The sequence below is a fragment of the Thamnophis elegans genome, chromosome 15 (genome assembly GCF_009769535.1).
Source record: "Thamnophis elegans isolate rThaEle1 chromosome 15, rThaEle1.pri, whole genome shotgun sequence".
Taxonomy (NCBI): Eukaryota; Metazoa; Chordata; class Lepidosauria; order Squamata; family Colubridae; genus Thamnophis; species Thamnophis elegans.
The window spans coordinates 31,507,691-31,525,548 of record NC_045555.1 but is presented as its reverse complement, the minus strand read 5'-3'; the positions used below and the strand labels follow the sequence as shown (position 1 = coordinate 31,525,548).

Here is a 17,858-nt window from a genome sequence, read left to right as displayed (position 1 = left end):
CTCAATTCAGTGGACAAGGATATGTTTTAAAAAATGAAACACACCAAATTGATATCCGATGCATTCAGAAACAAAAGGTGTAAAATATGCAATACATAGGCATAAGGGAAGAATGGAATAGGAATGGAATGGAATAGGGAATAGAACAGAGAATAGGATAGGATAGGATAGAAGTTGGAAGGGACCTTGGAGGTCTTCTAGTCCAACCCCCTGCTCAAGCAAGAGAGTCTATACCATTTCAGACAAGTGACTGTCCAATCTCTTCTTAAAAGCCTCTAGTGATGGAGCTCCCACAACTTCTGGAAGCAACGTCTGTTCTACTGGTGAATTGTCCTTACTCTTAGGAAGTTTCTCCTTAATTTCAGGTTGCTTCTCTCCTTGATTAGTTTCCATCCATTGTTTCTTATCCTGCTTTCTGGTGCTTTGAAGAATAATTTGACTCCCTCTTCTTTGGGGCAGTCCCTCAAATACTGGAAGACTTGAATATTGCTATCATGTCAGTCCTAATTTTTCTTTTCTCTAATCTAGCCAAACCCAAATCCTGTAGCTGTTATGTTTTAGTCTCCAAAGTCTCAAAACAAATTGTAGTATTGTGACCAAAATTGTACAGAGTTGCAGTAAACAAAAGAAAAATCCAATATTTGCGTATGGGAGTTGCAAGGAAACAATAGAATTGATACCCTGATGCAAATTCATGTTTTATATTACAACCAAGTTAGTGGTGGGATTCAAATTTTTTTGCTACCAGTTCTGTGGGCATGGCTTTGTGGGCATGGCTTGTTAGGCATGGCAGGGGAAGTTTGCTGCAAAATCCTTATTCCCTCCCAATCAGCTGGGACTCAGGAAGCCAAGAATAGATGGGGCAGGGCCAGTCAGAGGTGGAAACTGGTCAGAACCTGCTGAATACCACCTCTGAACCAAGTCCAGCATAAATACCTAGTAGCATTTCTGACTTTTTTCCTAATCTTGCCAGGATTCTCATCACGAAACAGCCTTTCTGTTCTGGAAAAAGTCCAGATTTCTCTCCTTACAGAAAATGAAAATCAACCCTCCATTAGGGGAAGCCCCCTTGCTAACATGAACATGATTGGCTCGAATGTCCAACCATCACCCCCCCCCCAGGTCTCTCCCCCTCCCCACTGGAGGAAAATGTGCGCTACTTCTTCTTCCAGGACAAAGAAAGCAGCAATGGAGAAAAGCAAGAAATGGGATCATAAATGTGGTTCATGTGGCGAGATCAGTTGATTGCCTCCCTAGGCACAGATGGAGAAATGATCTGGGGAGGAAAGGAGCAACCCTTGCATTAAAGAAAGCTCCCCCCACATGGTAAAGAGGCTCAGGGCTTCATCAGGTTGGAAGACCACTGACCAAGTTTTGATGGTTGCAACCATTCCGTCCCTCGTTCAAAGTTGCTGCGACAGTGAAAAAATGGTCATTTTTCACACTTGTTACTGTCATAGCATCCCTGGGGTCACAGTGGTCCTAATTCAAGTGCTTGAAGACTGGGGTGTATTTACAATGGTTGCCGTATCCCCAGGGGCCATGTGCTCCTGTTGTGTGAACTTCTGAGAAGCAAAGTCAATTGGGAAGCCAGTAAGTAAATAAATCTTTATTACGGTCAAAGACCAGCAATACACATTAGTTTTTACAATATGTTAAAAAGTACTGACATTAAGATATAATTAAAAAGTATTGATGTTAAAAGTGGAAAATAACATACATGGTCTCAGATTGTTCAGGTCATTCCCTGGTTTACCTGGGTGCAACGCTGTTAAGTATAGGAATAAATACAATGGTCCAAAGATGGTTAGAGATACGTCCAGATAATTAGTACAAGATGACAACTATACTTCTATAGACAATTTTTTTCTTATGGACATTGCAGCAGCACAGAACTTTGCCACGGCATACGTGGTAGCCGAGTTTGTGTCCTGGAGGAGAAAGCCTAGATAAAAATTGTCTGCCCTCCCTGGCAATCTCTCTAATAAGGGGAGAATATGTGCAGATCTACAAACTCTGTATAGCTCACAATGTAATAGAACATGTGAATTATCTTCCAGTTCTCCTTTACCACATATACAAACCCGTTCTGCTATTGGTGTTCTCTTATACTTGCCCTGGAGGAGTGCTGAAGGAAGAATGTTAAATCTGGTTCTGAAGAAAGCTATTCTTTGTTTTGGGGAGATCAGGTCATTTAGATATCTTGCCGATTCCCACACACCCTGTTTGATTCTGTCCCTACTGTGGAGAGGCAACCTATTTTGTTATTCAATTCCATGTCCTTCATTCTATTGATTATTGCTTGCTTTGCTTGATCAAAGCCTAGGGACATTAAGAATACCGGTGAGAGCCCATAAGAGCCCAGCTTGTGATCAATTGCCTGTTTCCAGGGGGAGGGGAAGTTGTCAGTCAACACTAGTGGGGACAGTCCCTCTGGAAAGAAATGCATTTTAAGCCAATGAATGATCATTATCTTCCAGGCTCTTACCTGAATTTGAGGCATGCCTGTATCAATTCTTAACTGGGCATTTGGAGTTTCTTTGGGTGCAGCTAAGATGGCTCACAAGAATTTGGTTTGTATGGTTTCTAGCAAGTCTTTCTTTGCAAAGATTCCTGTTTGTGCCCCATATAGAATTTGTGCCAATGTTTTGGCCTCAAAAAGTTTTAAGGCAGCAGGTACTAACTGACCTCCGCCTGTGTAAAAGAAGTGTTTAATTGCATTTGAGGACCAATTGGCTGTTTGCAATGTGTGATCCAGGTGTGTCTTCCATGTCCCTTGCGAGCGGAAAACCACCCCAAGGTATCTAAATGTTCTAACCTGTTCCAACTATGACTGTGGTGATTCCCTTAACAACAGTGGCCAGGAAGGTCATAAAATGGGACAAAACATACTTCACAACTGTCTTGCTTGGCCATAGAAATGTTGCCTCTACTGTGGTCGTAAATCGAGGACTGCTTGTCCTGTGTGGCTCCCTGTGGTTGTCTTATCACAAAGCAGCAGTTTGCTCATAGATAATGGGAAGCAGGCAGAGCTCACATCAATAAATCATGCCAAAAATGTTGCTAAGGAATGGATGGTGTCAATGCAACTATGCCAATAAAGCAAATGTGGGCAGAAACCCTCCTGGCTGCAAGAAGCCTTTGTTAATCATGGGACAAAGAAGAAAAGCTGGGGGGGGGCACAAATGTTCCTATTAGGCTGCCAGGAAAATGCCTTCTAAATGCAGTAATTATCAACCACCTTTGACCTCTCCTATCTGCACAGAAATGTTGTATGGATAATCCACTTCCTTGCCCCCCTGACTGAAGCCAGGGCCTTCACTTGCGACGTTATGAAAGGAAGGAAAAATGACCATACCAATTCAGTGCAGTTTTCTCTCAGCAAGATTCCAACAAAAATCTCATTTCTTTCTAACAAAACCACTCACCGATCTGGAAAGGGCATTAATTCTTCATCCCCACCTTGAAAAAAGGAATAGGAGAGGGAACATATCAAAAGTAAATGACTCTCTATACACACACACATTATGTTGCATTTGGGGAATCCATTAGCCGTTGCTATTACTGGAAGGATTCTATGACCAACAGTTGGAATAATTTCCTGTTGTACAAATGGCAATTCCCACACCCGTATATACCGTACACCAAACAATTCTACGAGGAAGGAACCTCTGCAGTAGTTTTCAAAGCACGCCCACCTTCTTACTTTAACTTACATTCAAGTTAGAAGCAAAATATAAATAATGTCTAAGTGCATCAACACTTAGATGTTAGCATGTGACTGGGAAACAAAAAAAGATGCTCACATTATTTTAGTAACCAGAAGTATACCACCCGAGAACGGAATTGAATAAATCATTCAGACTGAAGGTAGCCAACCTGGCGCTGTCCAACCGATGCAGTGGTTCGTTCCAAGCATCCAGCCTGGAGGGAAGATTTGGTTCTTAAAGCGCCCTGAAGGAACTCTTGAAACTGAATATTCATACAGCCTTCACATTAACCCAGCTGACACCAAGCCACGTGTTTGTGAAGACGGAACATAATTGCATCCTGTAAATACAATGAAACATGGCAAAGATTTGACCCAACGCATGGAAGTCTTCTTGTACTTGCCGCATCTTACAAGGCTAAAATGCAAATGTGATGGTGACTGCAGCCGCCAAACAGGGGATCCAGAGATAAAATTGGCTCATTTTCATCAGCCGTTCTTTCACTGCAAACAGGGCTGGCCCAGTTGCAGCAAAGGGATTCTAGATCAAACGTGGTGGATTAGCTTATGAAGTACTCACATTTTAAGGAAAGGAATAATACACCTCGTGTGGTTTGACTGTGCGAAGAGAAGGAAAATACTGAAGCTGCCGAATGCAAGGTCATTTGGAGACATTTCAATCCAAGCCAAGATAAATCATTCCAAATTGATTTCATTAAGACCCCTGATTGTATCATAGAAAACAGCCACCCTGCATGTGTTTAAATCACCTCCAAATAAAATAATGAGAAATAACCTTTGCTGTGCCCATAAAGAGACCACAGCAGACTGCAAGCGAACTGGTCTGCCTTTGTTCAGGCACTTTCCTTTATGAGCCCTAAGGAGGATCCAATCTAGCTAATTTGATGGTTTGCAATTCTGCAGTGTTACAGCCCCTCTAACTGGTAATAGCCAGCAATCAAATCTCAGCGACTAATGGCCAGATTACTGGAGTTGTAGCAAAGGAAGGGGACTCCCAAACTGTTGTGCATATATAAAAACACACATTCACTCTACCGAGATGTCAGAAGGACATCACTTGTATGTTGTTAGAATACAAAGAAATAACAAAGCTTACAGGACTTTTGAAAAGATTGATGTCCGGCACTGGAACAGCAGGATACTTTTAGTAGAAGCCCAAATTTTAATTAAAAATAAAAGCTGGGTTTTGATTTGAAGACCTTGCAAATTTTTGGTTACATGTTTGCATATTTATTCATATATTCAATGTCTATGGCAGATGTGTCCAACCTTGGCAACTTTAAGACTTGTGGACTTCAACTCCCAAAATTCACCAGCCAGTTATGTTAGTGGGGAAATTCTGGGAGTTGAAGTCCACAGGTCTTATAATTGCCGAGGTTGGACATTTATGGACCTCAATTCCTAGAATTCCTCAGCTAGCCATGCACAAGTCATAAAATTTGAAGACCCCTCATTTCAAGGAACAGTGGCAGAATTCCTGTTTTCAAGGATGTGCACAGAGAATTCAACATAATGCACATTTTATTTATTTATTTTATTTATTTGGAGTTTTTATATGCTGCCCAATTCCAAAGGACTCCGGGCGGCTTACAAGAAATATAAAAAACACATAACGACAAAACAATTTAAAACAACAGACACCCCTATACATTCATTCTAGTCGGGGCCGGACCTCAACAGTGAGGTCAACAGCCCCAGGCCTGCTGGAACAGCCAAGTTTTTACGGCTTTCCTGAAGGCCATCAGAGTGGGTATGGTCCAGATTTCGGGGGGGAGCTGGTTCCAAAGAGTCGGAGCAGCCACCGAGAAGGCTCTCCTCCGAGGGCCCGCCAGCCGACATTGTTTGGCCGATGGCATCTGAAGGCGGCCCAATCTATGGGATTTTACTGGCTGCTGGGAGGTATGTGTCAGTAGACGTAATACCTAATGCCATAATACCTAATGCCATAATGCCTATATGGCATTTAACCCGATCTGGGACTGTAATAAAGTTTTGATTTTATATATAGCATTAATATAATGGTCAATTTTATCTCTATAGCTAGAGATGCATCAACATAGTGCACTATCTTTTTATTTTAAAAAAAACTTTTAAAAAAATTAAGAGATAACAAACTCAAACCCTGGATCCATTCCTTAAAATCAGGAGATTATCTCTCTTCCCAGTTATTAAGGATTATCCTCTTTGCCATACACCAGATTTGATAAAGCTATGCTTCTTCTGGGGAGAACAATTTCTGCATTTTCTTAACATAATTCAGCATCACGTTCATTAATAGTAATAGTAGCAGTATTTATTCCCCAACTATTTCTTTCCCAAATTATTTTAACATATGTATCATTTTGAAACAAAAAGTAAAGCTACAAGAGGACAAGAATAAATCATATTGTAGGAATCCAACCCCCACCTGGAGAATGAAATATTTTGGGAAATATTAAAAAGTCAGGATAAAATATTTTCCCCAAAGGAGAAATAAAAAAATCTTAAGGGAGGCAGAATCCAGCCCTAGTTTCCCTGGCCGAAGCCTAAACTGAGGAGGCCAGCTTTTAGAAATGTAGATTTGGTAATCCATTGAGGAAGACTGGGTCAGGCGTAGACTCCAGATAAGCAACAAACAAAAGGTTGACTAAATTAGTTTAGACAAACACCTAGGATTTGCATTTCCTATTTTACCTATAGAGCCAACTATGACCTTTACATGACCCCCATAGGAATCTGATAACAGCCAATAGAATATTAAAGGACATGTTCTTGCACAGGAACAGGAAGCTCAAATATAAAGCCCAAAGAAGATATAAAAACCCACCCACTCTCAATTCCATTTTGTCAGCTGCCCAGAATCATACGTAATTCTGCTTCATGAATAAACCTCTTTCCAATCAGCCTCGATGTTGTTTCCAGTATTTTTCTCCCAGCTTGGAACTAAACCAGATGGATATTTCTTCCAACAATATAAGTCAAAAAACTTTTTTGATGTAATGTAAGAAATAGTGATGAAATATCTAACAGGCCCAGCTATAATGTAGGAGGAAGTATGATAGTTATAGGAAGAAACAGGGCCAGTAATTCAGAGAATTGACTCAGATTCACTTGACCTTAATTATATCAGATATAAGCTTCACTGGAGAATTCTTCTGTGCCCCAAGATTCTGAGATGATGGCCTACAAGCAATAGATACTTTTTAGACATCCAAATGATTTTGTTTCTTAAGTATTCCTATTAGAAAGGGCTTAGCAGAAATCTAATAACATCCATCTCTCCAATATCTAGTCCAGGACCTGATGTATTTTATGGGCAGCCAAAATCGCTTTTGAATTTGCTGTGTGATTTGGATGTGAAAAATATGAAGGAACTGTTCATCCAATATTCAAATCAACCCAGAAATACTTGACTAAATCCAAGCTGCTGAACTGATTTGGTTAGTCACTTCAAAGAGGGTTGGACTGGAAGACTTCCAAGGTCCCTTCCAACTCTGTTATTCTGTCATTCTGTAAAGGGTGATTTCCCCTTCAGAAGGAACCATCACTTAGCCCTTAAATGCACTTATGATGGTCAAAGCAGGGAAGTTCCCATTGGAAAGAATAGCACAGAATTGGTAGTGTTTAGGCACCCAGTGTCACATGTGAAATGGGCAACCATCAAATAATTATGACGTGGCACATCTTGTTCAAGAGTTGCATTCAATAATCAGCCAAACCTCTTTCCATGATATTCCATACCCTCCTCTTCTTCTCTCACAGTGTCCTGATGATACCCAGTTCTCATTAGTCTCTTTTGAATTATTCACAATTATTCACGCCTTAAACCACTGATGCATCTTCATATAAAATGATAATGTTTCCTTTGAACTGTACCTCAACTCCTGATGATTTCATGTATACTTCCTTGTCATTTTCCTGGCCAACACTACACATATGGTTTGATGGATTTTAGTTGGTCTCAAATGGCCAATCAGGATTAGATCTGAGTTAATGCTTGGGTGGAAAAGGACAAGAAATCTCAGAGTGGACTGAGAAGTTGAAAAAGGACTCTAGAAGGCTACAGAAACTTTCTGTCTATAAAGAAAACTTATATGGACATTTTTGGGAGCCAGTACAGATGTTGTAGGTGACTCAGTGGCTAAAACGTTGAGCTTGTTGATCAGAATGGTCAGCAGTTTGGCAGTTCGAATCCCTATTGCCGTGTAACAGAATGAGCTCCCATTACTTGTCCCAGCTTCTGCCAATCTAGGAGTTTGAAAGCATGTAAAAATTCAAATAGAAACATAGGGGCCACCTTTGGTAACAGTGTTCCGTGTGCCTTCAGCATTTAGTCATGCCAGCCACATGACCATGGAAACATCTTCAGACAGTGTTGGCTTTGAAATGGAGATGAGTACCACCCCCTAGAGTCGGGAACAACTAGCACATATGTGCAAGGGGAGCCTTTACCTTTACCTTTACAGATATTGTACCACCTCTGCTCTGCAAGTTTTTTTTATGACTCCGAAAGACAATGTCTTGGCTACCCACATAGCAATAATAACACCCCAGATTTAACACAGGTCGATAAAAAGAACAAAAACATCTGGATATTGGACATGGTCAGCACTTGGAGAACAGAAGAGAAAGAACTGGAGAAAATCCCCAAATATAAAGAACTGTAGATGGGAGTTGAACAACTGTAGCAACAGAAAGCGAAGAGTAATAGTAATAGGCATCAATAGTAATAGGCATCTTGGGTACAATCCCAAAACTTCTGGAGCACCACTTGAACACCATTGTCATGGACAAAATCTCCATCAGTCAATTGCAAGAGGCAGTTTTACGTGGAAGAGCTTCCATCATATGATGATAAAAGCCTCAAGCAACATCTGTCTATCCCAGGTCCTTAGGAAGGACTCGATAGGTGGATCATGGAAGACACAGAAATTGTATCCAGATTCCCTATTCATACCAGCCCACACTGCTTAATTCTACAAGTAGGCTACAACATTCTTAGACGAAGGCTTAAAATGTATATATAATCCACCAGCAGCAAAAATAATATATCTTTAATAGATTAATGTTCCCACAACAATCTCCAGAGGAAGTGGAATTTTTCTGCCATTTTGGAAACCTTTAAACTATTAAAAGTGGAAAACCCCAAGCCTTGCTAGAACATCAGGTGAGTTTTGCAAAGAATGTAAAGAAGTCTTAATATCAGATTTTTTAATTTTTGTGCAAGACACTTCTCCGGGACTTGGAAACTGTCTAAGAAAAAAAAATCTAAATCTAATCCTTAAACTGGGTAAAAATGTTCATTCTAGGCCTATCTCACTATTTAATGTGGTCTATCAACAGTACTAATTATTAGCCAACCATTTGAAGTTATTATAAATAAAAAATATTCATATAGAATAGATCAAATCTGATTTTATTCAAAATTGAAATAGAACCACCCCATCAGGAAACCATTAAATATTACATTATATTACACAAATTAGCAAATTAATAAGCTTTCACTAGCTATATGTTCCAAAATGCTTTTGGTTGTCTGATACTAAAATTCTTAATGCAAGTATTAAAGAAATGTAAATATAGGACTGCTTTTTCAAGATGACTCAGCATATTTATGAAGCAAGTAAAGCACAGCAAAATCTTAACAGTTATGATTCTATTATGATTTTAAGGCATACTAAGCAGAGCTACACATTGCTGTTATTCAACCCAGCATTGTGAATAGTAGAGGAAAATGTCCTTTTAAGATGTCATAAAATCAATAAAATATCGTCCAAAATTATGTGCAGAATTCTAATATTGCTTATAATTATTTGCTTTCCATTGATTTCAGTCTCTATTTGGTCAAGATTGAAGATGTTTTTCAAGATATTATTAAAGGAGCACACAAAAAAATTAGTTGGCATTTTTCAGCAACAGTGAAGAGAGTATGACTAAATCATCAAGAATTTCAGTTTGTTGTTTGCTTGTTTCAGTCCAGTATTACGAAGAGCCAGTTTGCTCTAATGGTGAAGGCATCAAAGTTAGAAAACAAGAGACCCTGCATTCATCCCATCTTAGCCATGAGAGTCAACTGGGTGACTTTGGGCCAATCATTAGGAGACAATGAGTTGTAGTCCCACCTTTAGGCACAAAAGCTGGCTGGATGACTGGGCCACTCACTAGGATATGGTGAGGAGGAGGAAGGTATGTTAGATACATTTGCTGCCTTGAGCTATTTTAAAAAATAACAAGGGTGAAATACAAATAACTATTTTAAAATACCTCTCGTACTAAAGAAAATGCATCTACCCAAAAAAACAAAATATTTAAAAATTTTGCTCTGGACTTGTCATTCCAAGAAAGCAACAACAATGCCATTGAGATGTAATATTTGTATTTCAACTATTCTACTATGCTTTTCAAAGCTCCACAATTTCTTTTGAAATTCCTTCATACTTTGGTGTGTCACTCTGAGATGGAAGCTGTGAGGATTCACACAGGTGAATCACAGAAACAAAGGTGGCCATAGTTCAAATCTTAGTGGCTCTCAAGTCATTCAGCAGGGAAGCAAATAAACTTGGATAAAAAGCAAGGAGATTTTCATCCCTGGAAAGTCCAGGCTGGAGAGCATGCTTAGCTCAGTTTCATTTCAATGGTATTCTTAAGTGTGTTATTATACATCACTAAATCATTTTTATCATTATTTTTATTATTCCTTGAATGAGGGTTGAGAAGTAAACTTCCTTTGAAGTACCCAACCAGCAATTTCAAAACCCCACTAAGATCCACTTTTGTGTAATATAGGTTCTTGTACACATATGCATTATGATTGTCATTGTTTGGTGCCATGTTAAAAATCTGGATGCTTTAGGAATGGACAGAATTTTAGCTCATCAGTTGTAGTTGTATTATTTGGGAAAACATTGATTTTATAACACTATCTTTAATATCCTAATCCTTAGGAAAGTTTCAATAATCAGAACTAAATCCAGTCAAAACCGTATAATAGACTGTGAGTATATTATTATCATTTTGCTGTTGGGGTGTACTAGCAAAGGTCAACTTTCTATTTTTGCATAAAATGACAACAAATCACAGCAAATCTCAAAATGTTCTTTATATTTCCTAAACAAACATAAATTTTAATTTCTCAGTCAATTTTGGCATTTTGCATTATATGATTCAGCAGGGCTGCTTCTCCTGTAAGTCACACCGAAGTATAAGACGCACCAAGATTTTGAAGAGGTAATTTTTTAAAAAAGGTTTTGCACTCTGCAGGCCTCCCAAACCCTCTTTATGACTTGTTTTTTGTGAAAAATGGGACATGCAGAGAGTTTGAGAGGCCTGCAAAGTGCTCCTGAGGACTGGGGGGCAAAAACGAACAAAAAACCAACCTGCTTTTCACAAAACAGGCTTGTTTTTTGCAAAAAAGGGGACATGGATATGTTTTGGGAGGTTTGTAGAGTGCTCCTGGGAAGTGTGGGGGAGGGGGCAAAAACAGGCAAAACATGGCCTGTTTTCACTCATTTCTGCACTCCCCAGCCCCCAGGAGCATTCTGGAAGCCCCCTAAAGGCTATGCACGGCCATTTTTGCAAAGGGAGTGGGGTTTCGGGAGGCCAAAAATGCTGTATTCAGTGTATAAGATGCACCCAGATTTTCACCCTCTTTTTTGAGGGGGAAAGGTGCGTCTTATACTCTAAAAAATACTGTATTTATTTATTTATTTATTTATTTATTTATTTATTTTACCCGACCCATTTGCCTCTGCAACCAACACAGAGCAGGCTGCAGACCTCACACAGCAATAAGTTCGAAGCAAGATACTTAAACCCAACTGTCAAAATATATTCCTCCTGCAGAAGGAATCAAACACCTCAAATCCCAAAGGGTGACTGAAAAAGCCAGTTCTTTCTTACTTTTTGGAAACGCAAGACTCTTGGGAATAAACAGGGGAGTATTATTTCAGAAAAATGGAGCAGAAAACATCTAATTGGTGTTTCTGCAAATTATGTTCCCCAAAGATAAGAATCCATAGGGATCCTTCCCTTCCAGATCTTTATAACAGGGAAAAACCTTTGGGAGCTGTTGAACTATTCCAGTGATCACTGTCTAGTTCCATGAAACTGTTGTTACCAAAGTTTTTTGTTTTACACAATGCATTAATTGTGATCTGAAAGCTAAGCAATCTTAATGCTCATTGCTTGATTATTTTCACCCTGCACATTGTGGATCAGATTATTCTTCTCCACGTCATTCATAGAACTGTTAAATCATAACCAGAATTTCTCCAAAGCATGACAAAAGGAAAATGTTAATACAGAGAGAATAACCACATTCACCCTATGGATGGAATGCAATTTTGACTGCAGTTAAAGTATAGCAAATCAAATTCAGTTTTTCCCTATATTTAGACTCCCTTACACATGTGACTTTTCTTTCTGCACTACTCAAAAGGCCAATGGTATCCTTCAAAAGTTTCAAATGGACAGTGCGTCCTTGTACCATGAAATTATTTGACCTAGACTGAGAGGTTCTGCTGTAGAAGAACCTAAAGAAGATATGCCTGAACTTTCGCTAAGGACTCTGCGTGGATGGAATTATTCACTGTCCTAAGTAAAAACAACAAAGAAACTCAATAAAGGACCATCTTCCTCCTTCAAAACACTTCATAAGGTTATGTGGTAGAAACCAGCTTTTCTCACTTAAACAGCACTTTGAAGGTCCATAACATGCCTTAGAGACTCTTGAGAAACAAATCCATTAGAGTGTTGATAAGTTAGATAGATATCCTGATCACTACATCACCTGAGTTTTCTAAGAATCTGTGAATCAAAGCAGGATAACACATCTTTCTTTTAATAAGTAACTGAATCTTTTTCTCAGAAAACTCACTTCTCTCTTTTCTTGTGTCTATCCTTGAATACAAATGCCCTTTAAATGTGTCAAAATGTGGAATGAAAGGTGCATTCCATTAAGGCATCAACAAAGAATGCCTACAAAGGAATCATTGAACCACTAGTTAGCCTCTGTTAATCTGAGAAAACAATTATCTGATATTACAATAAAAATTATCCGTAATAATCTAAATTGTCTGGTGCCAGAAGATTGTACAGATTGACTACAAACAATGATACGACAAAGTAGCATCAAGCAATGTTAGATTCTCTACAAAAAGGACCATTTGCCTACAAGCAAGAACTGGTGCCCCCCCCCCACACAAAATAGACAAGTATAGAAAATAAAGAACTTTGGGACCTTAGAATTCAAAGAGACAGGCACCTGTCACATAATACCCAAAGGCCTTACTATTTTTGATAAGAACAACAGAAAAGGTCTGGATAATGGACACTGCTGTACCCAGAGACAGCAGTACCATTAGTCACAGGAACCTTGGGTACTCCAACCTCAAAATATCTGGAGCATCCCTTGAACACCATCAACATTTGACAAAATCCCCACTTGTCAATTGCAAAAAGCAGCTTTACCTGGAACATCCTGCAACAATAGCTCTGACAACACCAAATACCCACATCTGCCTATTCCAGGTCCTTGGGAAAGACTTGGGACATGGATACAAATGCCAAATACAATCTAAACATTTGGCTGACTGTATGAATAACAACAACAACAACAACAACAACAACAACAACAACTGTTGAAAGAGAAAAGGAAGAAAATCCATGTGCCCAAAATATTTATTTATTTCCTTCCTTCCTTCCTTCCTTCCTTCCTTCCTTCCTTCCTTCCTTCCTTCCTTCCTTCCTTCCTTTCTTCCTTTCTCTTCCTTCCTTCCTTTCTCCCTTCCTCCCCCTCCAGCTCTCCCCCTCTCTCTCATTTAATCTCATATTCTATTTAATCTCCTGTTCGTGATAATGCAGAAGTTATCCTGTGTTTAAATGAGGCCACTTTCTGATGAATGTGCAGTTCCTTGTATTTCCTTCCTTGCTAGAGCTGGCGTGGGGGTGGGATGGGGTGGGGAAGCAGAGAAGGGGAGGAAACCTTAAGATCCAATCTATAACTGAGAGAGGAGCCTTCGTAAAACCGGAACAAAGAGTTGCTTGCAGAGCTGAAGAGTCCTTCATCACCCAGGTGTGGTGATGATATTGGCCTGCAGAGGAGCTGGCCGGAGGGGCACAATAGGTTCCTGGCAGTTGACATTCATATTTCGAGCAGTTTCTAACCTCAAAGGACTCCCCAGTGGAGGTTACGAAACCACCAGGGATCTGCCAGGCTTAGAGATGTCTGAGATATTTATTTGTCTTTAACGAGAACTGGAACAGGCAGCGATTCACACACCCAGCCTATTCTTTGAACATCCCCCCCCCCTCATTGCTGTCCTGTGGCTCAAAGCATCATAAAAATCAGAGCACGGGGAGGTTTCTCCACTGAAAGGGCTTTGCATGTGGGAAAGGGGGAAGGCAAGGTGGGCCAGAGGAGGGAAAGATTGAACGAGGACCAGCCAGGGTTTCATCCTCTAAAGAAACAACATCTCCAGCAGCTCCCCCTCCCCTTCCTCAGTCAGCTAAAAGGAGCCTGGAAGAGAATATGGATTCATTCTCTGGACACCCACTCAGTGGCCACTAACACGCTGCCTGCCCTCCTACTCCTCCTCCTCCTCCTCCTCCTCCTCCTCCTCCTCCTCCTCCTCCTCCTCCTCCTCCTCCTCCAGCTGAATCCTCTGGGGGAAACCTCTCCCCAACCCAGTTACTGTGTTTGCCTCTTTCCTCACCCCACAGCATCTTTCGAGGAGGGGCTCTCCATCCCAGGTTATGAAGAACCAGCTTTAAGCTGTGGAGGGGAGAACAAAAAGGCTGAAAAAAACAAACCCAGCAGCTCTCACCCCATAAAAGGAAAGGGACCATGTGGGAAGGAAACAGCCTTGGATGAGAGTGTTCCAATCTCACTAAGGAAAGGATGGTGAGATGGTGAGAAATACGGGGGACAAATATGGAATTTCACACACACCCGTCCTTTCCCCAAACTCTCATTGAAATAGGGAGTATCCAGGAGCTGATCTATGTCCTGGATAACCTTCACAAGATCTTGAAGATTCCCTTCCAATTTCTTTTCAAATAAAAGAGGGAGTAAGAGTGAACTGTATAAATGAACATTTGCAGCACTGGCGAGGAATGCAAATATGTCAGATCCCTCACCCTTTGGGGGGGGGGACCCCTCTCTACCTTCATCCCTGCATAATAAGATTCCATTTACATCCCAGCAAGAAGAAACAATGACACCACCTAGAACTCTTCCATATATAGATGATGTATATGGCGCATGTTTGCATGTGCAAGTGCAGAACTGGCACTCATGAATCTAAAACAGTAGAGCTTACAAGGGAGAAGAGGAAAGGCTTTCAGAAGGAAGGGATGGAGGAAGGAGAGAGGGAAGGAGGAAGGGAGGAAGGAAAGAAGAAAGGAAGGAAGGAAAGGAGGAAACCTTTTGGGAAAGCTAAGAAGAACACACATGCCTTTTGTCCAAGATTCTTGAGCACAACTCTGATTCAAAAGGACTTCTTCACGTCTTATCTTAACTTCTTCCTGTTCTTCTCCAGAGTCACCAAAGTACTAATGCCAGCCTTCCTTGTCCAAAACCATCACAGTCTGCCATCCTAACAAACCAGTCCAAGGCTCAAATTTAAGTTCATAAGAGCCCACCTCACTGGCAGCTCTTCTCTGCCTTCAATCTTGAGATTTCACCCACTTGTACCAAATGCAGGAAAAAATGGCACAGTGCCTGCCTGGGTCTCGCCCTGTGAAGGATGAGCCCCCTGAAGTTTTCCTCTCCATCTTCACCACAGCCACGGAAAGGCCAACCCCAGAGGAACTTCCAAAGAGCCCCTCGGCCTCCTTGCTTTGAAACGCAACCTCCCCCCCCCTCACTCCAACCCCCTCCCCCCTGCCAAGCAAGGCTGGCAACCAGGTCCACCTAAGAAGGACCCTTCCAGTCCAAGGCAAAACAACAGAGAAACCACCCGAAGAAAAGAAAAGGAGGAGAAAGAGGATAGGGAGGTGAGGCAAAAGTTCTCTCTCACTTACGGTATTTGGGGCTGGAGTGGGTCTCCGGCGTGGCGGTGGTGGTGGTGCTGGCCTCTTGGAAGGGGGATAAGGTCCAGGAAGGAGCCGAGTCCTGAAGATAAGTCTTGTACGACGAGGTAGTGTACGCCGCAGTGGGCCAGAGCGGCACAGGGGGGCTCCGAGGGGCGCCGGGCGCCGGGCGGGCCACGAGCAGCGTGGTGCTGAAAGGGACAGCGACGGCAGCCGTGCTGCTGGCCAGGACGGTCGGGGGCGCCAGCGTGTGGCGCGCCGTGGTGGAGCGCGGCGGGACGGCCCGGACGGGGCCCCGGGTGGCCGGGAAGCGGGTGGGCGCCTTGGCCATGGTAGTGAGCCGGGTACTGATCTGGTTGGGCGTCCGAGAAGCGGCGGCGGCGGCGGCGGTGCCGGGCGAGGCGGTGAGCTCCGCGCTCTTGGGCGGCGTGGTGGGCTGCTTGGAGAGGAAGAAGGGGTCCTGCTCGATCCCTTTGGAATCCATCAGCTCGGTGGGCAGGTACTCCTGCACGGACCCCACCACGATCCACTTGAGCAGCATCAGGCTGAGCCCCAGGCCCACGAAGCCGATGAAGAGGGGCACCACGCAGAGCCACGTCTGCTGCCGGTTCCACACCAGGCAGTCGCCGCAGCGCACCTCCCGCCCCGCCGCCTCGGGCCCTGCATCGCCCGCCGCTGGGCCCCCGCCCGCCGCCGCCGCCCCCTCCTCGGCAGCGGCTGCGGCACCCGGCGGCGAGGCGACCCCTTCACTCATCCTCCTCGGCGCCTTTCTAGCCCTCCCCCGGGGGGAAGCAGCGGCATCGAGGGCGGGGAGGGCGCAGCATGCGGAGGGGAAGCGAGAAACGGGGAGGGGGGAGGAGGAAAGCGGGAAGATCCGAGGGCAGCGGGTGGGGGGAGGCAGCCGCAGCCGGCAGGTACCCGAAAGAGCTGGCCTCCCTTCGATCCGGAGAGCGCGACACCCCTCCCGCTCTGTCAGCTACATCTCCGCGCATTCACACGACCGCTGCTGAATCAGCTGGAACGCGCGAGCTCTCCCCACCTTCCACCCGCCGAGCTCTCCTCCTTTTCTCTGCGATTTCCCGCCCCCTCCCGGTTTCCTGGAGTCCGGACCCCGCGGATAAATAATAATAATAATAATAATAATAATAATAATAATAATAATAATAATAATAATAATAATAATAATAATAATAATAATAATAATAATAATATGAAAAAGCCCTTAAGATCCTGGGCGGTCTTCGCCAAACGAGTCCCGAGAAGCCGCGGCTTTCAGACGGAAAAGATCCGGGTCGAGGAGGTCTCGGCCAAGGCAGCGTCTTCCCTTCTTTCAAAACCAAGATCCGCAATCAGCAGCCACCTGGCGCCCCTTTCACCAAGGAAAAAGACGGGCGACAGGCAGCCGTTCCTGTTTCGGGCGACGCTTCTCCGGTCCCCGCGGTGGTTGGCGGCCGCGGTGGCCACATTCCCCGGCTGCCGCCGTTCCTGCCTTCCTCGATCCCCTTTTCCGAAGCGACGGAACTCCTGCTATTCGGCAGCCCTGCCTCCAGTCCTCGGACAGCGCTTGCAAAAAGGCGAGAGCCAGCCAAAGGCAGCAGCCTGCGAGAGAAGCCCGGCCGCCAGCCCCGGGGCTGCTGGAGAGCCGGCCGCCCCTGGCATCCTCTCGAAAGCCCAGCCCGATGCCAAAGGGGACTCGGATTTGGCACCTGACAAACCAGGCACAGGCGCCGGCGTGCCAAACCAAGCACGGAGCAGCGGCGGGGTGGAGTGGAGGGGGGGCAGGTTAAAATAATCCCAGCCAGAAAGAAACCACACAGGCGCGCTGAAAGCTACAAAGGGGAGGGGGCGGACACGCGCCCGCGCCTTCCCACGCGCGCCCACTCTCCCTGGATTCAAAGCCGTTCCAGGGCTGCCCAGGTTTTTCTCCCCAGCCCCTTGGCCGCTTGTCTTTCTCTTTTGTCAAAGGCGGTTGTGTATTCCTGCCGCGTGAAGGAAAGAGGGGCGGGGGGAAAGGGGGAGAGAGGAAGAGGACTTTGCTGCCTGGGCAAAGGAAGCGTCCCTCCCTCCCACTTGGCTCCAAGGAGAAGCGTTGCTGGACTGCGCCCCCCCTCCCCCCTTC

General features: G+C 43.5%; 1 protein-coding gene across 2 annotated transcripts in view; it reads right to left on the bottom strand.

The window, feature by feature from the left end:
- Positions 1–16,493, bottom strand: part of NRG3 (neuregulin 3) — a 599,640-nt gene extending 583,147 nt beyond the window's left edge. For both annotated transcript variants that reach the window (XM_032231486.1, XM_032231485.1), the window contains exon 1: positions 15,731–16,493. In XM_032231486.1, coding sequence (XP_032087377.1) covers positions 15,731–16,493 — 763 coding nt within the window. The remainder of the gene's footprint in view (positions 1–15,730) is intronic.
- Positions 16,494–17,858: the final 1,365 nt, after the last annotated feature.